Genomic DNA, 21,306 nt, shown 5'->3' on the forward strand with positions numbered 1-21,306 from the left:
TAGAGCCACACTATATTTCCTGGTCCGACAGAAGCGATAAATTAAGAGAGATTTTTAGCCGAACGGATAGATATAAGAATTCGTTTTTCCCCCGAACAATAAAGGACTTTAATAAACGCTTGTCCCAACCTCGTCAGAGCACTTCTTCTTTTTTTTTTAATAGCTGTAAACGGCTGGTGTCCTAACACCCCCTGCCACACGCCTTTTAGGCGGCTTGCGGGGTATTATGTAGATGTAGATGTAGATGGGGGACATAAGGGGGTGCGCACCCCCCTGGCGGGATAGCCCACATTGCCGAACATTGTAGAACAACAATTGTAACTTTTTTATATCATAAGATGGCATTGTCTTGTATATGCGTATAATTGGTTCAAATAAAACTTTCTTAAACTTTTAATGTGACTCGATTATTTTTTTATTACGATAAAAGTAGATGTAGCTCAAAATATTTTTTGCATCCCCCCATCTTGAGTTTTTCTGTATCCGTTACTGGCACTGCCCTGGGTATAAAGTTTGATCCCCAAGCAATCAGCAAACTGAAAACCCTGTGATAGATACAATAATGAATATATCTATTGTGATATCATTCCAATTGTATTCCATCTAGAATGCTTCTCATAGGAACCTTCTTTACTCCAGCTAGTCCCTTCCGCTTCTCCGGCACCACTATCCTTGGAGGCAATGACTCCCTACCCCCTGCAGGAGAATGAAAGAGAGAAGATGCTATTTCCTCCCCACCCCCTCAACCCTCACACCACAACCCATCCACCAGCTCCCCATCGTGCACCAATCCAGTCTCCTACACCACCAACGGAGCGCGCGCCACCTCTGAGGAACGGTACATGACCAAGGGGTTGGCAGGCCGGCTAACATATATAAGGCGTCCTCGGTTGCGTTCCCGTGGTCAGTCTTAAGCTCGGCAGCGTCCACGCCACCAGTGTGGTTTTTCGTGAAGCGGTCTGGAACGCCATCTCTTTTCGAGTGCGCCTTTTTCTGAGTTTCGGAGAGGAGTCATCAGCCTTGTGAAGGTGTGAGGAGAGAGGAAGACCGCATTAGCGCCCCGCGTCCTTCCTGTTTCCTTCAAAAGAGGTGAGTGATCCCCCGCCGGCATATTCACACGCGTGCGCCGCCAGACGCGATGGAAGTTTATAAAAGAGACTTATTCCTGATCGGTGCGTTTTGTTCCTCGACTTGAGTGTTTTTTTTTCTCGTGCTGTCTTTATTTAAGCACAAAGAAATGGACGCATAACCAATTTGTGAAACACAACGCAAGTGTGACGTACTTTTTGGGCAAATATATTTCGCGCTTTCAGTGGCGATGGGAAAAAGTATTTCTGTTTTCGTACGGAAAGGAACGCAATGCCAAGTTGTGAACGTAATGCATGCGCGACGTACTTATTAGACTAAATAAAATACACACTTATAGTGGCCACAACACGAGGAAGAAAATGAAGTTAGCGGGGGAAGGAGAATAGGATAGAATGAAATGGAAAGGGCCTGAATACGAACTGAAGAGAGACATTCAGGGCGTAAGTGAGCACAGGATGGGGTGCAAATTCTCCAGAGGGGGGTGCTTTAAAATGGCACTTGGGTAACCCGGTAGAATGCCATCGTTAAAAGTGACTGATCGGTAGATATATGTGAATTTAACAAAATTCATTTGTGATGCAAAATAGTAATTCTCGATTCGCAAAATTCTAAAAGAAACGATAAAAATAGTTTACGATGAAAATAACTGTGGTGGATTAAAATATAGATAAAATATAATATAAATATTTTTTCGAAGTCCAGCATCCCATACGCCGGATACTGCAGCTTTCCAAGAATACAGAAACTTGTTTGTATTTTCACTCTGCCATCATCATCCTCCATAACTGCCGCGGTTTGAAGTTTAATCACCAAGCAATCAGCGGTAACACTTAACTGAAAACATAGAATGTTTCACGTTGGCAATTGCTTTGAAAATATTTAGGATGTACTACGGACCCTCTAAACAGTGAGTCCTCCTATACAGCAATTTGAGATTTAAGAAGATGGAGGAGCTGCAATACTGGAATCAATGAACCTTCACAAAAGCGGTGTTTATTTTCAATAGAGCACAACAACCTGCATCCTCATCACCAGGCGCTTAATTGTTGTCAAAGTTACTGATTTTATCACTATTGGCATCGAAATACCGTGCAAGTAAGTTAAAAATATGTTTACAAGTGCGTTTTCCTAAATTTTTCAGTAATTCTTTATAATTCTAAAAGATAAATCATTGAATTTTGCATTGCAAGAGCTCCAATCGAAACTAAATACGAAAATTTCTTGTTCCAATCGAAGTATTCGGCATTGAACCTCGACAGCGATAGTACTTTTCAGTGGCCTCAGTGATCTTAAGATGCACTAAAGGTACGTTTCCATTGAACCGGGAGAGTTCTGCATTGACTTTACCTGAGAGTAATCTTTACGTTCTTTCTAGTGATTCCCAACTGGTCGTAACCTAAAACCGCATCCTAATAATAATAATTTCCACATTTTACGGCTTAAGTGGTAATAATAACCCTAAATGATTGCGATACCTTTTACGGAGCGGAAACCAAATCGTTTTCAGGCGCGCGAAGATATTTCAAGGATTTAATATGCACTTGACGCTCCAGCGAACTTTCCGGTGCATCTTGGATGATGGCCAAAGCGCCAAGTCTGGGAAAGCGTCTAGAGAATGATAACTATTTGCACCAAAGTAAATTAACTTTTGGGTGTTTAGTTATGCTTTGGCTCTGAGGGCGCCTTAATTTACACTGAAAAAACGCTCAAATTACCTAACAGTCTATGTTTGCCAGTCAATAGCTTTATTTAAGTATAAATACTAGCAATTTTCCACGATTATAAAATTAATTACTAACTAGGTTTAAATTTTACTAGATCATCTTCAGGGTATATTAAAATTAAAACCTTTGTCGTAATAAATTTTATAACCGTGGAAAATTGCAAGTACCTATTTACTTAAATTTAGACAAAATTCACTACATCACGCTAGAATCTTTGGATTTAATTTATATAATTATTTGCAATTTATGACGTCACATTAATTTCAGAATTTTTCACAATATGTAATTGGCTTACGGATTCAAACTTAATCAGGCAAATCCACATCTTAATCATAATCCAAATGATCAGGAATGGCCTGTATCCTGACAAGTGATTCTTCCGAATAATATATTCTTTTCGACTTGAAATAACGTGCTCAGTAGGGAGATTGAATCAGATTTACTGCCACTGGAAAAAAAGGACTCCAAGATAATACGAGGGTTATAGAATTTCTTTTAGCGTTAATTAATTCTCCAGGAAGTACTATATGCGCAGAGGTTTCTCTCGATTGTTTCTTAGCGTGAGATTTTTATTCAAATGTAATACCTGTGAAGGAAAATCTTCGAAGTCCCCATGTTAATTATCACGCGGGACGCACTGCGCTATTCTTTTTCTTAACCCCAATAAAAACATAGCTTTGTGTAACATCATAGAGTATAATAATACGTTCTCATTATACGCCAGGAAAATTTTACTCAGTTAAATCTTGTAGCCTATCGTGAACTCGGGTTTGAGTAAGTGGATACATGTAAGGAAAGCGGGACTGTTTCAAGCGTTAAAATTACCTCCAAGTCCTCTCAACCCTCAGCTCGACGAGGGGTGAGTGGAATACAAACATACGATTGTTACGCAGCGAAAAAAATCAGCATTTACAATTTCGAACAGCTCGAAAGGCCGTTTTACACGGGGCACGGAATTGCGCAGGTTAGAGTTGCATAAATTTCTAAAATGGCGTGGAATTGCGCGCATGTATGAACGAAATTAGAACAGGGGCTATTTTGCCGTCTCGCATCCACGCATTCTCGCATGTGTTCTAGCAATTCACCGCGTTACACGACGCAATTTTGATTGCGCCTTCGCACGTACGTCAGATTGCGCAATTCCGTGCACCGTGTAAAACGGCCTGAAGAAATACATTTCCGGCCCTTGTTAAGTACATGTTAAACTTTCGGATCAAAATTACACCAGAGGTGTCCGTCATTCATGTCTTGAAATTCCGGAGGAGTTCTTATAATTACAAAAGAATATCGTCTATGTTCATCCATTATCATTTTAATCGTATGTTTAACGATCATATGTTACCATTCCACTCGTCCCTCCTGCGCATTACCCATCGCCAGTTTACGTCACTATAAATCACTTCTCTCTTTCCCATTGTGCCTACGAAAAACCCCTTTTGGTGTGGTGGCACGAGTGTTGGCTTCCTACCCCGTGGGCTCGGGTTCAATTTCCGGCAGTGGCAGAGCATACGAATGCTTCCATGCCATTTCATATGTTTGTTGAAACTCTTTTCCTCTCATCCTTCGGTAGCTCAGTTGGTAGAGCGGTGGACTGTAGAGGCAATAATTCAGATATCCATAGGCCGCTGGTTCAAATCCGGCCCGAAGGAGATTTTTTTACCACTATCACTAATTAATAAATAACAATTTTATTACTTTTTTCATGGCTGTCTCGCCGTAGTTCCTTTCAAATTTTATGGATGGTCATTTTTCTGCACCGAAGTTTATTTAACATATAACTTCGTCCACAATGATTTAATTCAAATGAAGCTTTTCATGTGTCAAAGGAGCATATTAACATCTTTCTGAAAAGAATACTATTATATTTACGATAAACCGTCTTATAAAAACATAGTTAAATACAATAACTACGGATAGACAGCGACATACCTTAACCGGGATACAAATGGGGAAAATTGGCGATCAGTCTCATAAGATGGCTTGGTGGTGTAAATGGCCAACACGCCTAAATGGCTATCGGGAGTTCGAGGTTCGAATCCCGGTTGAGCTGAATACTTTTTCATGGCGAAGGTGTTCATAACTTTGATACCCGTGTGCGTGACTTCGCGCAATGTCACTTGTTTCATGCAGTGCCAAGTTATTTCCTTCAATAACGTTTATAATGTTGTTTTAGCTTCTAGGTATTTATGCTTGTCTCCTTCGCTGTATCAAAATCTACCATTGCAATCATTTCGTAAGAAATAAAATAAAAGTTGCAGAAAAGTTTCTCGGGTTTTCCACCGGTTGATATCGTCCATGTCTCCCGACGTTTCGATCCGCGACTTGCTGATCGAAACGTCGGGAGACATGGACGATATCAACCGGTGGAAAACCCGAGAAACTTTTCTGCAATAAAATAAAAAGTTGCTTTAATTGAACGAGGGCCACGAGCACTGAAGCTAACGAAGACACGACCGACCATTGCTGGGCATAACGTTGGTCCCAACTTCAAGAGTTGATCGCGTTGGAGTGTTGGATGGAGTGATGGTGATATCCCTGCTGGAAATTTGTGTGTAATACATTTCAAGCGCAATACTCCGTCCGTCGGATGGGACGTTTAGCGGTGGTCCCCATGGCGCATTTTGTTGAGATCAGGCTAATGCCGACGCCGGGTTTCTCTCCACCCTTCCTTACCTAACCTTCCCTCATGAGGAAAATGACCTAAGCTGTCGGTCACCTCCTGAAATTCCTTAAATACCATTCCTACCCAAAAACCGTTCGCAGTCAATCCCCTCTCCCCTTTCTCATCTTGAAAATGGCATTATGTGCGGAAACCGAGGTTGGTCGAAATGATACAGCGTGGAAATAAACTTAAGTGATTCGGAATCACTTACTCTTATTTCCGCATAATGTTACATTTTGCTCGGAATTAAACATAAACCGTATCTTTTAACCATTAATATTCACTTTCATTGGATAAGAAAAAAATCAATGCATATAATCCATCATCATGCACCGAAACATGATGACTCACGTTACCTATGTCTATAAATATGATTGGAAATAAGTGACCACTAATCAATCGATACTTTGAGATTGATGTACATTGTTTAGAGAAGAAGAGCAACATTTACATCGTGCGAAAGATCCACAGAGAAAAAATCATTCGCCTTGACCGGGATTCGAACCCGGATCCCCCGATTTCCGGCCGAGTGCTTTAGCCAGTTAAGCTTCTCTGTGGATCTTTCACACGACTGTGCATTGCGGGTGACTCCCGTAAAAGTTATCACCGCGACTAGTCCCGGTATACTTTAAACTAACATTTACATCGTCATTACCGCTAGATCTTCAATAATGCGAAAAATCACAAACTTCACATTTACCAATAGATCAATTACAAATCTATCCAGCATCAAGCATCAATAATATAATTTCTGACTCCGTTGATAAACAACTCATGGTGTCTCCACTCCATTGTTTTAGATTATTTTAGTAAAATATTACCTCGGCGATTATACTGATAAAAACTAACGATATAGTCCGTGGAAACATATAACATACACTTTTAAAGAAGGGACGAAGTTTTTGAGGTAGTGATATTTACTAGGCATAAACAAAAAATAATATGCTAGTTAGCATTCCCATGCTAGGATAGATATAACGTATGTGTGACTTACTAGCTGCGCCACGATTATATAATCTGTAAATACTTTCAGTCTTCAGTTCACTGCCTTTGAAAAAGTGTTCTAATTTAACTATTAGGTAGAATTTTTTACTGAAAATAAAGATATCCAGATAAAACGAGGAATGAATCATGAGCCGCTTTTACGAGCAGGTGAGATGGAAAATATACAGTTGACCTGATGCCGCTCAACGTAAAATTATTCCGAGACCACGTATCAAAGAGTTCAGCGGAGCAGCAACCGCCCAATTAGCTCGAATAGCAGAAGGCTACTGATCCCCATCGCACGCGTTCACAACCGCCCTTGATTAAGAATCCAAGGAAATGTGTGCTAATGCTATGGAGAACAGTACAACACAAAGTGAAGTGGGATTAGTCCCGTTCCGTTGATGGTCGTTGGGAAGGCAGTCATTAAACTCACAAAGGAGCCACCCGAAAAAGAACTCCGAACGAAAACACTCGACGAGTACGGCCATTACTTTTCACGTGGGAACTCATCAAGCTTCCTCCTCAGTGTTTATTTCCGGATGAAAATTTTTTGGCATGAGCGGTATTCATTACGGATACTTGTATTTAATAGCACGGATGAGTACGAATAAGGCGGATGTTCCTGAGGATTCGTACGCTAAAAAGGTAACAATTGTGATGGAGAAGTTTTTTTAAATATAGGCTTTCAAAAAGTCAAAATAAAAAAGTTAAAAAAAATATTTTATTCCTTTTAGGCCTTTATTTTTTTTTACCTATGAAGGCATGTTCTCTAATTATTCATATGTAAATTAGTCGTGCGCACTCAAATATAGAATATTTTTAAAATAAGTTTTTTAGTAAAGTATAGAAATATACAGTAACATTATTCAATTCAATGAGTATTAAAACGACAATAGAATCACAAGCAAACTCTGATCGTCAGGTTTTTCGAGCACGCAAATCTCGGGGGCTCGTTATATTAAAAAAGTAATAACTAACTTGAAGGGATTCAGTCATTTCATGGAAAAATAATCTGGAGTTACTAAATATTTTTAGCTGACATTAATTGAAGTTGTTCGGCATTTTGTAGATTGAAAAAAGTGTGCTATCATCGTCCCGAGAAGGAAAAATAAAATAGTACTTATTACACTCTACCAAAGCTAGAAATATCGATACTTGTGACACAATAGCATTTCCGAAGAAAAATAAACCTAGGGCAAGAATTATTGAGTATTGATGATGCTTCAGAGTGTATTTAATTTGCGTTTAAACATAATTGTTTATTAAATTCTGACAAAACCCCTCTGATGCAAGTAATTGCAGGGTTTCTATGAATTCGTATCAAGGTTTTCAGCTATTTTATCGCTAATATTTCTAGAGTTTCTTTAATTATAACGCAATACTTTAAAATTGCACATACACGCCTGTGAATGTGATCCTGAGACTATGGCTCAAGATCTAACCCAGGATCAGTAATTTAATCCTAAAATTAATTTTTTCACGTGTATATTATAATCATGTCGACAAAATGAGACCAAATAGAAATTTTAAATTGGAAATTTACACGCTCCATTCCATTTTACAGGTATAGTTTCAATGGTTCTGGGTGGAATTTTCTATTGAAATTCACAATTATTTCTTTTTTTTAATTATTCAAATATAACTTAATTATATTATTTATTTAACTATTATGTATGAATTAAATCAATCTCTGAAATATATTTGTGCCAGAATTTTATTTTTCGATACTTCCAAACGGGCTTTGTAACTTTGCTTTTCATTTCTCAGCGACAACATATCTGTACTTTTTTGAGTAAAACGAAATAGCACATATTCATTACTAATAAATTGCAGCTTCGCGATGTTCTTCAATGACTTTCATCTTTAAATTCGATGCTAAACAGAGGTTTAAAATACGTAGGAGTCGCAAATACTAGTAGTTTCGTTCAATGAAAATATTTGCTCACCCAATATGCATTAGGAAATATTTAGTGAAACTGTAAATTGCAAGAGGTGCGTGACAGCTTTGAAGATGAATATGATGATATTACCTCACAAGATTCAATTATCTTTGAAGTTAGCGCAAAGAGCGTCACATTACACTGTGGCAGACATTTCACTGAGCTCTAAACAAATCATAGACGCAGAGCATACAAGCTCTGCTCCGCAAATAGAGAGAAAGGAGACGTTAGTAATGTGAGGCTCGAGGCAAAATTAATCACTTCAACAATTATTGGTCCCACAGTTCCTAAAAACTGGGTAATTTATATTAACACAGCATGCTTATGGTTAAGGGAAATCATATTATAAGGAATGCAAATGCAATACCCCAAAAATGCATATTACTCGTCGAATACCTATGACTTATGGATATCTTTACCGTAATGCTGTAACCCAGCATCTGTTTATGCCATTAAAGAAAATACACGAATAGAATTTAGATTTAAAGACATTTTTGAATAACCCGACGGTGCAAAAACTGTAGGATTCCATATTAGTCGACGATGAAAGGTTATTTATTTTTTATACCCTAACGAACATTTTTCTATAAAATTCCAAAAGTCAAATGTCAAAAATAAATTAACGCTTCGTCCGGATAATGCAAAAAGCGGAGTATTCCATATTGGTCGTCGATGAAAGGTTTAGTCTTTTTTATACCCTAATGAACTTTTCGCTACAACAATATGCCGAACAACTTCAACTACAAGTAGCTAAAAATACTTAGTAACTGGAGCTTATTTTTACATATGGGAACCCTGGAGCATTCCTTCAAGTTTTTGAATGCGTTCGGTGACAATATTGTGAAAAAATTTACCCCTGGGAAAATAAAAATCAACGAAGACTGCGAAGCACCATGAGCAAGCTAAACCTCGTCACATAACAGGATCAGACCGTTTTGTGCGGATCTTCCCGACCGGTTTCAGTTTAAACTCATGCTATCTCCTGTCTCCACTTATTATTCCACGTTGACCGCTCAAATGCTTCCCTGGGGCCCGGATGGACAGCTTTTCGGGATATTTTCCGGCGTCACAACCACGACCTGCATGAGATGACCTCCCACTATCGCTAACCCACCCTCTTTAGTGGTTTCTTTCTTTTAGGAATGCATGTTGTGATGCATCGGCTAACGGTCATCCATTTTATGGAATTTTTCGACTGGTAAACAAACTTCCAAATGTTTACGGACTTGGATGACGGATATCCCTGAGGATTCTTAAGCTGAAAATGCAGCGATTGTGATAAAAAATATTTTCTTTTAGGATAGGCTTTGTAAAACGTCAAGATAAAAAAAGTTTCTTTTTTCTTAAAAATAGTTTTTTTTTTCCTTGTTGACCTTTATTTTTTTCCTGAGAAGGCATGCTCTCTAATTATTCATATGTAAATTAGACTTACACACTAAAATATGGAATGTTTCCTAGAATAAGTTTTTAATAAAATAAAGAAATATATGGTAACATTATTCAATTCAATGAGTATTAAGACGACAATAAAATCACAAGTAAACTCTTATTTTCAGTTTTTTCGAGCAAATCTCGGGGGCTCGTTATATTAAAGAAGTAATAAGTAACTTGAAGGGATACAATCATTTCATGTAAAAATAATCTGGAGTTACTAAATATTTTTAGCTGATTGTAGTTGAAGTTGTTCGGCATTTTATAGATTTAAAAAAAGTGGACAGACCGTATATTAAATGGAGAAATATTGAATAAAATTAAAGAGAATTAAAACATTGAAATAGTTGTAAATAAGAGTCCAACATATTGAATATTCGCGGCATAGCCCTGAAGAAGTTAGGATTCGTCAAGCGTATTGAGGGAAGATTTTAGGATGGGCAAGAAAAAGGAAGGTGCTATTTCGCAATCGTGTGTCCGCACCTTGCATTTGCAGCGAGCATATTTGATTCGGTGCAGAAATACATAATCCGCGAACTGAATAAAATACAAAGGAAGGCTGCGCGGTTTTTTAAAAGCTGCTACGGGTGTACAGACAGCGTCACCCAGATGTTTAGCGAATTGGGCTGGGAGCCGCTGGAGACTGGGAGGCTGCGCGTTAGGCTTAATTTGCTTGAACGATTCAGAATAGATAACTTTAAGAGCGACACGGAGAAAATAATAATAGAGCTCCACTATATTTCCAGGTCCGGCAGAAGCGATAAATTAAGAGAGATGTTTTGACGAATGGATAGATATGGGAATTCGTTTTTCTCCCGAACCATAAAAGGCTTTAATATATGGTCATCGTAATTTCGCATTTTTTAAAATGTGTAAACGGCTGGTGTCCTAACGCCTCCTGCAACATGCCTTCTTTGGCGGCTTAGGTGCATGTAGATGTAGAAAATGAGGCATAAGGCGATTCTATTGACAATCCCAGTGGGAAATGTTGATGTTAAAATGCCCAGAGAAAGACAGCAACCAACTATTCAAGCTTATCCCAACCAATCTTAGGATTCAATTTCAGAGGAGGAGGAAATTGAAACAGTTTACCAATGACAGCGAATCTACTTAAAATAATATCGCAACCTCGCAAAGTTTACTATCTCTAAAGCATTCCCATTACTAATTCTTTATTTAGCGCTTCATAAAGATTGGGACTCAATTTTAAGTCGGCTAAGTAACTATTGACGTGACCGGCCTCGACTGACTCGGAATTATTATAAGCCTGAGCACCCGGCATCAACCTGTGCAACAAAAAATAAGAAAAATTGCAAAAATCTAAGGAAAATTGATACTTCAATGTTAAAAAATATTTTGGGCCAATAAGTGCCTATTTCCCGACGTTCGATGTCGGTTAGGTTTAGTTCTTGTAATTTTAGAGTGCTTTTGCACGCGCTCACTAGAAGTCTGTCTCTCGTGGAAGCTTGTGCGTTGCCGCGCGCCTCAGAAATTACCTCCGGGCACCGACATCAAATTTTAAAGTCGGCGCTTCACGAAGTCGCTATTTCCCTGAGTTCCTCATTCCTTAGCGCATGCCTTAAGCCACAGGTAGCGGCAGGATTTGGTTTCCAGCACACATCCACCGTGCGATCCGCGGCTTATTCTCTCACATTAACGACCGTAGGGTAGACCTGTCGGTTAGCCCGCAGACGAGAAGGATTGTGGGAAGGAAAAAAGAAGGAAAAAAAACGTTGCGAGAGTCCGAACAAGGGGAGGGGATTTTCCCGGCGCGTCCCACGCTCCAGTGATTAAGTAACAGTTCCTTCAGCGCCCCTTGGTGCGTGCATTCGTTCGGTCCGCAAAGTGGACGCGTCACTTCTTCGCTCTGTTACCGCAAATTAGCATGGAGATCGCCGGGAGGAGATTAAAACAGGGCGAAACTAATCTCTCTTTTTCGCTCTCCTTCAGAATTTTTCGGTGGTGAGGAGATGTTTCGAATTCGATAAAGAGAGGGTGAGGTGTGGGTGGCGAAGTCTATGAACCTTTCCGGAAGCATTCTTGAGGAGTTCGTCGGCGAAAATGAACTCGTATCCTACTCGGTTTTTTCATAGATGCGAAGAAATTGAGGGTACCAAAGTATAGTGAACGCATTGCTTTCGTTTATCCGGAAGTATTTTTTTTCTAAACCAAATACGCATGTTAAACTTACGTTAATGATTCTAAAAATTTTCAGGAGTATGGGGAAGATCTTATTTCAACATTTAATTGTATTATAATCTGAAAAATCTCATCATGAGAAAATGCAGAGGTTAAATTTCAATTTCGAGATGCAGGCAAATGGTGACAGTGGTCTACTATACATAATTTGAAAATAATGAGATAATAAAATTAGTTTTAAACCTAAGACACCTCAATAACGATTTGATTGCTTAGAATACCATAAGATGGGACGAGAAAGAACTGATATGCCACTAAATAGGATTTTGGGATAGAATCACTAAGGAGGCGATAGAAATACTATTAGTCAATAAAAACTGCATCAGAGACAAAGGGCTTAACATCAACAACAACTAGAATCCCATCACGAAAGTGGCGGGAAAAGTCAACTCTGGCTCATCCAATCAGAACCGGCCTCAACTGACTCGGAGTGCCTGAGCACCTGGCATTAAAAAAATTGCAAAAATCTAAGGAGAATTGATACTTCAATTTGTAATATTTCTAACCCTGCCGCGTGAACGGCGGTGAAATATACAAGAATTGCCATGAGAAAAGCCACACCGTTTCGCATACTGACTCAGAAATGATGAAATAACACAGATATAGTGGGAGAAGCCCAAAATATTAGACCGAAGCGAGCAGCGATTTCCGTCCGGTTATGGTGTTTTTTTCATCCTCGTATGGAGGGGTGCGGGAGGAAGACAAAGTTGGGAATTGCTGGTTTAGATAAATTCGGGCAGAGCTCACTCTAGACCAAGCCACTGGCTTAGGGGCCCCCCACAACGCTCGCTTCTATTGTGAAGAATGTATGACAGATTTAATTAAAAAAAATTAGTTAATTTAAAGTTTTTAACAATTATAAAATTCTACTTTAATTACTTGCTTTATTTGCAACATACTGAGGGTAAAACGATAACACAAAAAATAAAACAATACATTAATACAAAATAATACATTATTGAATTTTATAAGCTCTGAAATTCTCCCTTTTCATATTATTTTTTTAAGAAATTATTACTATTTATTAAGTTTTATCTAGTTTTTAAGAGACAAAAATCCATTTCCTAGCGTGCTATTTCCTAAAATTTTCCTGGGGAGGACCCCCAAATCGTGAGAATAACATGAGCCACGGCCAAGGGCCCTCAATCACCCCAAACCGCCCCTGGTGTGAAAGCCTCACATTTTGGGTCAGGGGTGTCAGTTCTTTTCCCTGAGCTACCGCGCTCAGCGAGGATATTTGTTGCAGAATACCAAAGGCTTCACTAGAAATTTGAACCCCGGTCCCCTTCTTCAAGCAGCCCAACATCGCACTTAAAAGCTAATAACGCTTTTTCACAAATACCAACTCCAGTTTTTCCAAATTTGCAATTTTGTTGAGCATATGAATAAATACCTAGTATCTATTCAAAATTATGCTATTTTCTCCCCATTTCTAATTTTTTACTCCTTATGCAATTCCTCTTTCGTACTTATTCTTCCATTTTCTGCCTCGATGGGATGTGTAGCTACAGTGCATATAAACTTGATCTAAAACCCAAACATATGGAAAATTTTGGAATTAACCCTTTATAGCCCAATCTTGCTTCTAAGCAACATCAAAAATGTTCAAACTTTCAGCTTTATTTAGGAGATATCTGAACTAAATATTATTTTGTATTGTGTATTTTAATGACGAAATATTTAGCTGCCAGGATATTTATCATAGGTTGTAAGTTTTCAAAATGAAAAATCTTGAAATTTGATTTCTCCCAGAAAGAGCTCTGGGTCAGAAAGGGTTAATGGGGCAAAGTGCCATATCAAGTACTTATAAATTCCAAAAGTACTACCTGCCGCCTACTAATTCGAAAGCTTCCTCACTCCCTGAAATGTATTTTGTTGAACTAAAATATTTGCGCTATTCATGTTAAGTTTTGAGTTTTTTCGAAGCTGAAAAAATGGAGGAATCCAAAGAATTCGAAAGTGAATGAAAGGGATGCCGAAACATATCCAATCCATCTTTCTCGCGTTAATGCTCTGAGTTTCCATGGCGACGCGACGGTGTGAGACCAATCGCTCAGTCTCACGCCTAAAGTTCCCACCAAATATTCCCGCTACCAGGTGATGATATGCCACACACGGGGCGAAGAAAGCCAGTAACGATGAAGATAAAAACATAGCTTCACTGATGAGTGCACATAATCCAACCACTTTAACATTTAAAAAATTAGATTAAAACACCATAATGGCAATTAAAAAAGCATTATATCTGTTTATCATTAGTCAGTACCTGTTTAGCTTTTTAGAACCTTTAGATGCTTATAGTTCTTAATAACGTGTCTCTCGCACATAATATAGGAAATAGGTATGCAATTTAACCCATTATAACCTAATGTTGCTTCTAAGCAACATAAAAAATGTAAACATTTTCTCCTCTATTTGGGAAATATCTAAACTACGCATTATTATGTGGTGTAAGTAGCTATCACGAAATAAAAAACTGCCACGATAATTATGATCGAATGCAAAATTTTCAAAATGAAAAATCCTGAAATTTTATTTCGCCCGGAAACAGTTTTGGGTTAATAATGGAGTTCGTGGTAGTGCTGAAAGTAGGGTGCTAGGCTCAGTCAAATGGTCCCAGATTGTAAACTCTTTGGACAATCCAAGCCAAATGATGTGCAAGGAGGCTGAGGAGCTGGATACTCTACCCTCAATTAGTGAACGAAATTTTCTGCCCCACAACGATATGATAAATGCGACTCATATTTATCTCACAGCCATGTTTTTGCATATAAACTCCCTTTACTCCATCATAAGGATACAAAAACTATTGCACTAATAAAAATATTTAAAAAATTGATGGGATTTTGGGTGGTTTCATGACCCCTGTACCCCTTCCTAAATCTGCCACTGTCTCAGATGCACTGTTTCCATGTTGTCCTTTACGGTATTCCAAAGTCTCAAGAATCGTCTTGCTCAGTAGTCGACGCCGCGTTCACACGTTCCCTGGGAGTTGGTGATTCGTTCCCACGGGGAAAAACCTTAAAAATCCCCATTCGTAACGCCAACATCGGCTCCGGAGCCACAATCAACCACAATGAAAGCAGCTCGAAAGCAATTAGTTCCGTATTCAAAAGCGGATCTTTAGTAGACTCCGTAAACTGGATCAAGCCCTATAGCTTCTTTAGATACTACCCTCATTAAAACTTGACATTTAGCAGATATTGAATCCTCATTTTTACGGGAATCGGACCAAATTTCAAGCACTTGTAGTAGTTTTTAGGAGAAGCTCCAGGAGAAATACAGAGAGATAATAAAGGGGAGCAAAATTAAAAAGACTCTTAGGAATTGTTTGGAAGCTAAAAACAATAAATTGAGGAATGTGTAGACGAAGTTCTGGAGTGACCACGCTATTCAAAAGAAATACTTTTATTATTTAAGAATGGAATATTTCTCACGCCTATAATCTCATCTGTGATCCATTTCAACGAGAAAATAAGTTGGGTAAAAGTTCATCACTCTTTCTGGTGAGCTTTCAATGAAGGTAACAGCTGCGTCATATTACCACAGTAAGCCCCCTGCACATCCTGCTCTATTGTTTAGAGCCGGTTTTATGGTGCCTAGTTAGCGCTAACCAGAAGACTTGAGAGGCTTCCACATTACCTGGCGGTGACAGTAAGTTATGGTTAGATTTAAGTTAGATCTAAAAAAGTAGCTAACCTGAAATTTTAAAACATCTCCACGTTCAGTTGAAGGCTGCATCATCTTGTAGTTAGCATTAACCAGACATTACAAAATCGGCCCTTAGTGAACTAGACAATTTTCCAATCACTTAAATCTAAGCGTGGTAACCCTTCGTAGGTACACCCGCCACCCAAAAGAAATTCGATCGCCATTCCGAAGTCAGTACCTGTTCAGCTTTTTAGAACCTCTAGATCCTTATAGTTCTTAATAACGTATCTCTCGCAGATAATATTGGAAAGAGGTATTCGATTTAATAATGGACTGCGTGGTAGTGCTGAAAGTAGAGCGCTAGGCTTAGTCGAATGGTCCCAGATTGTAATCTTTCGGTCCCTTAATATGTTACACTCCACGCCTAATGCTTAGTCTTAATACGCACTGCGCTCATGCATCCAAAACCACCTTCGAATTGATATTCTGAGCGAGTGGTGCATGAAAAATGGAAGATACATTGCCCATCTTCAAAAAAATAGTTATGTAAGCAGCGAGGTAAGTTCATTTCCCGGATAAATGCGGAGAAAACATGAAAGTAAATTGTGTATTTGAGGAATAAGGTACCAAATTACCTTGCTCCATTGTCTAGTGAATTAAATAATTCGTCAATCAGTTAAAAGGAAGCATGTAAAAACCTCTAGCTCTAGAAAATTCCCTGGTTAATCTCTAGGATTACAGATGGGCGCCGCCACCGTCTCAGCTGATAAAAACATGTGTTTCTTCCGGACGTTAGTGATTTATTCGCGCCGAAGAGGTTGGGCGCTGGATGGCGTGGTCACCGGCGCGCGCCGCATGCCACAAAAATGCGCCATGACGCCCTCTTCATTTCAATTTTTCCTGTTTGCGCATATGCACAAATCTGGACCCCAAAATGTCACTTACATCGAGAAAAAACTATTCGCTATCGCTCCTCGTCTCTCAAGTATTTTTCTCTATCCCAGTTCTCACCTTCCATCAAAATTCGACTTCCGCGTCTCCTCCAGACTTCACGCTCCGTCCATTTTCCTAGGATCATCCATCCATTGGTCTTCCGATTTACTGGAAATGCCGAGAATTCCATCTCTTTCTCGCTATAACGCGTCCTCCGGCTCCTTCCAGTATTCTCAGCCCTTAAAGAGTCGTGCCACTTTTGTCGTTTCCGTCTCCACCCCTCTCGATACACTAAAAGACGTGACCCTTTCTCTCCATGGGAACGACAGCCATGGGAACAGCTGATTGTTGAAGGAGACATCTTCATATGAGGCCGTGGAAATAGCGGCCCTTTGAAACGGAATCAAACATTTTTTCATTCCTTTCGAAGTGGATCATTCCTCTTACCGAGATTCGGGTGATGCTTCGTGAAAAACAAGTCTATTTTATATACATCAAGTGTACAGGCTTCACTTGGTGGAACCACATATCTATTGCGCGAAATTAATCACTTGGTAATGTTCCACAAAAATTATTCTTCCAACCCTGGGTTTTAGCTACTGTATATAGTCATTATTAATTAGCTAAATATAGTTGTTAAAACCCAGGGTTGGCACAATAAAAGTTTTTGTGGAACATTATTGAGTGATTTATTTCGCGTTGTAAGTCTATTTTATGAAATATGATCTTAGGAGTTGTAAGTATTAAAACTTTTATGTTTCCATTTAGTGCTGTATTCTTTCCAATCATTGTTTCCTTACAGAATAACACTATCAAAATCTACCTATACTTGAAATATTACCAGTATCTGAAATATGATCTAAGGGCGAATAAAATAACGAAGTACCAATTTTTTATAAGTATTGAATTAGACGACCAGTTTAGATGTGCAGCATCATTTTCGAGACAAATAGAATGTGAAATAGTGGAAAATTTGTTCTTTTATTACTTATTTCATATTCGACAACTTTTACCACATCGACCAAAGTACCGTAAATTATACATGAAGTATATGTTATTTCAAACTCATAATTACGAACCCGTAAGGTTTGGCCGCTCTCGAGTCAATATAATTGGACAAAACTATAAATAGACAAAAGTTTTGGTTGATTTGAATTTTGATTTGGAAAAGATTGGTGAACTTTTGGCAGATCCGGTTTCGAACTGTAGCCAAATCAAAAGATTTTTTTTTCAGGGTTAATTGACAGCAGTTCAGCAGTTTTATTTTATTGTCGATTTTCGTAGAATTTGAAAAGTATGAACTCGGGCTGATTCACAGGTCGAGTACGTTTTGTTGCTGTTTTAATTTATGTGATCAACGGCTGCAACTTTCGCCTTCTCTTAATTTGTCACTTATGATTGTACATGGATAATATCGATAGCATGCAAATTAATATCAGCAATGCGTAGTAATAAATACTAATGATGATGGATTATTTAAATATTACAAAAAATCATTATTTACATTGACAGCAATAAAAGCTGAATACAATGAAGTCACGTGGAGAGAATATATTGTTTTTGTGGAGCTTCGTTGGCTTAATCGCGTTTGATGGACGCTTCAAAATTTAAAAATAATTTTAAGAAATTTAATTAGTTATCAACAAAAAAAATTTACGTCAAAAGTAATAATAAGTCTGAATTCAATTCAATTTAATTCAATTCAATTTATTCAGTCACCGTAAGCATATGAATTATGCATGGAATATATTGTGTGCGATCTTAGCATTTCTTTTCATCTTTTTCTAACAAGTTTTGACTTTTTTTTCTCAAGGTTTATTGTTATTATAACACCGGCGAACGCTCAGGAAATTCAAGAACAATCACGGGAAGTTACAAATGCTGATTTTAGTAAGTTGCAAATTTAAGAAAGAAGAGTACCTACTCTGGATTTTTTTACTGACCAAGTCATACGTTTTTCTCACCCGTTTCGGATGAGCGTGCGTCCATAGGCCCAAAGAAAAACGTGTATCTTTGTATAAGCGGTTAAGAGAGGTATTCTTGCCGTCATGCTTGGTCATTACTCACAGCATCGTTCTTGGCTTGCTCTGAAAAAAGACCCGCAATAAGTGACGGAGGTCCTTCCTATGGCTTGGTGTTCATCTGATCACTAGTTAGCAGCTTAGCTAGCGGGGGAAAGCAGTCATTGGTAAAAAATTTGAAAAGCACCAAGAGACAAGATGCCAGAACGAAAATATTATTTTAACTACAAATTCAATATTAATTTTTATCGTATTTTACAATTTTTACATACACGCTTCCTTAGGAGTGCAGTATCACAAAAAAGAACACTTGAGACACCTGTACTTTTGATTAGCTTCCACCTTGTTTGTTATTGCAGTAAGTGAAAGTTTCATTTCAAGTCCATTTGGCTGTTAAAATCTTGAATTAAATCCAGTTTCGCCAGTTGCCCCGCTGACCATCTAAGTTGAAGGAAGAAACAACCACGGAATCATTCGAGTCCTGGCGTAATTCTTCATTCAAATAAGATGCCATGTACTAATGCAAGTTTTTATTAATTTAGAAGATATGTACGTATTCATCCGAGTACTGATCCATTGATGTAATTACTAATATATTCATTTGGCTACCGTATATCCTACTAAGTAGGTACTCATGAATCAGTGGAAGAAAGCAGGTATTCATCAGGTATTCATTCTCAAATAGCAAATAAGTACACGCGGAAAACTCCTGATCATCGCAGTAAATTGTAGAACATTCAAGTCATCATTTATTCAATATAGTGGTCATTTATACATCCAAGCATTCGAATGGTCATGCATTTCTCAGAGTACTCATTACTCAGCCTAGGAATATTGTATCGTTTGAGGAATGCGACGACTATGCAAATAAGAATCTAAATATGAAGATCACAACATTTTAAAATTTCTAGTTTCCCAATTGGTATCGTCAATGTAAAATTTTTCAGCAAGTCTGGTGACATTCAAATGCTTTAATATAATTATCTATATAATAAATTTATTTTTATAAATGTAAAAAAATAAATCTTAGTTATTATCGATTATTACGACTTCATTCAGTAAATTTCTAAAATTATTTATTTGTTATAAATACAGTGAATTGTCTTTGTAACGAAATCCTACGGACCGCCGAAATACTTTCGTTAAACTTAAATTTCGTTATACGGGAAATACGTTCCACGGGAAATTTCGTTAAACCGGACGGATAATAATTTCGTTATACTGAATATTTCGTTCCACTGGCTTTCGTTATAAAGACATTTCACTGTAACAAAATCATATTTTATAACAATGGAGAATTATAGTTTTTCGACCATTTAGACCATGCAGAGTCAGTTTTCCGGCGGCTGATGGAAATATGGTACCATTTACAGGCGAAACCCATAATGAGTAACAAAGGTTACTCAAGTCGCAATCGATACATACACTCGATGAACTCCCTCCCTGAACGTGGATATCTCGCTAAATCGTGATTGACACAGGTTCTTGCGTCTCACGGACGCGTGGGCGAATCCAACGCACGTCTCACCGAGGCAGCTTCGCTTCTGCACACAAAAGAGCACGCAATCACGGCCGTCACGCCCTTTTCGCGCCGATGAGGAGGGAGAAGAGATACTTCTTTTATTTTTCGAAGGAGAGGGACTTGTGGCTGGGGGGTAGGCGCGGTGGAAGAAAAGACTGCGTTGTGTTGGACCTTTTGTCACGTGAGAGAGGTGCGGAGACTAGAGAGTCATCGAGGAAAGAAGCACCCATCTCTTGGACGGCATCAAAAGACGGCGTCTCCTGTCCGCTCACGCCTTCGTATCGGCCGGTCAGTGCCCAGGTCCAAGGGGGCGGGGGTCGTGGCGGCCCTCGTCTTTGAAAGGCGTCAATTCGCTTCGTAAGGTCCTGAGAGGCCTTCTCCCTTCGCTGGCTGGCGACACCCAGCTCACAATCTGCGGACAGCGCCCATGAGGGACAAGGCAGGATAAGAATACATACTCGAGGCAACTTCAGGAGTTATCGATAGGAATGCGGTATAGAAAAGCTGAAAAATGAAAGTCTTCAACCTATTATAACCCAATGTTACTTCTAACAAAAGTATCAAACATAATGCATACATTTCCATCTCTATTGAGGAAAGATTTAAACTACGTGTTCTTTTGTGATGCACAGTTAAATGGCGAAATATGTAGCTGCCAAAATAATTATGGCTGAGTAGAAAATTTTCGCGCTTTAGAAATGATAAATCTTGAAATTTAATTTCTTCAAGAAGCAGCTCTGGGTTAGAAAGGGTTAAACATTTCAGTCAGATATTATTTTCTCTAGGCTGATTATTAATTATGGAAAAATATACATATGAAGAAGTTAAAATCCCAAGTCAAGGTAATTTCAAGTCCAATCGGCTTTTTAAATCTTGAGTTAAATCCAGTTTCGTTATATAAATATTTAGCGAATAGCAATCGCTAAATACATGCGGAAAACTCCTTATCATAGAATTTAATTCCATCATATTCAAGAAACCATGTATTCAATTAAGTGGTCATATTTACATCCAAGCTTTTATTCGAGATATCGTGTATTCCTCAGTGTACTCATTAAGTTTAGGTATCCTACAAAGCTTAAGCAATTGCGACAATGAGGCAAATGAGAATCATAACAAGAAGAAGATCATAAAATTTTAAAAGTTT

General features: G+C 38.4%; 2 protein-coding genes and 1 non-coding gene across 3 annotated transcripts in view; 2 read left to right on the top strand and 1 right to left on the bottom strand.

Annotated features, from left to right (window-relative positions):
* The first annotated feature begins 889 nt into the window (after positions 1-889).
* The window catches only part of LOC124160692, a 176,598-nt gene continuing 156,181 nt past the window's right edge, over positions 890-21,306 (top strand). Inside the window, exon 1 of the mRNA XM_046536668.1 lies at positions 890-1,089. The gene's annotated coding sequence lies outside the window, so the exon portion shown is untranslated. The remainder of the gene's footprint in view (positions 1,090-21,306) is intronic.
* Positions 4,374-4,462, top strand: Trnay-gua. Its single transcript is given in 2 exon segments — positions 4,374-4,410; positions 4,427-4,462. It is a non-coding gene; the product is annotated as a tRNA-Tyr (tRNA).
* LOC124161349 overlaps positions 20,258-21,306 on the bottom strand; it is a 66,874-nt gene continuing 65,825 nt past the window's right edge. Inside the window, exon 2 of the mRNA XM_046537664.1 lies at positions 20,258-20,571. Coding sequence (XP_046393620.1) covers positions 20,258-20,571 — 314 coding nt within the window. The remainder of the gene's footprint in view (positions 20,572-21,306) is intronic.

This window comes from Ischnura elegans, chromosome 6, assembly GCF_921293095.1.
Source record: "Ischnura elegans chromosome 6, ioIscEleg1.1, whole genome shotgun sequence".
In the NCBI taxonomy this organism is placed as follows: domain Eukaryota; kingdom Metazoa; phylum Arthropoda; class Insecta; order Odonata; family Coenagrionidae; genus Ischnura; species Ischnura elegans.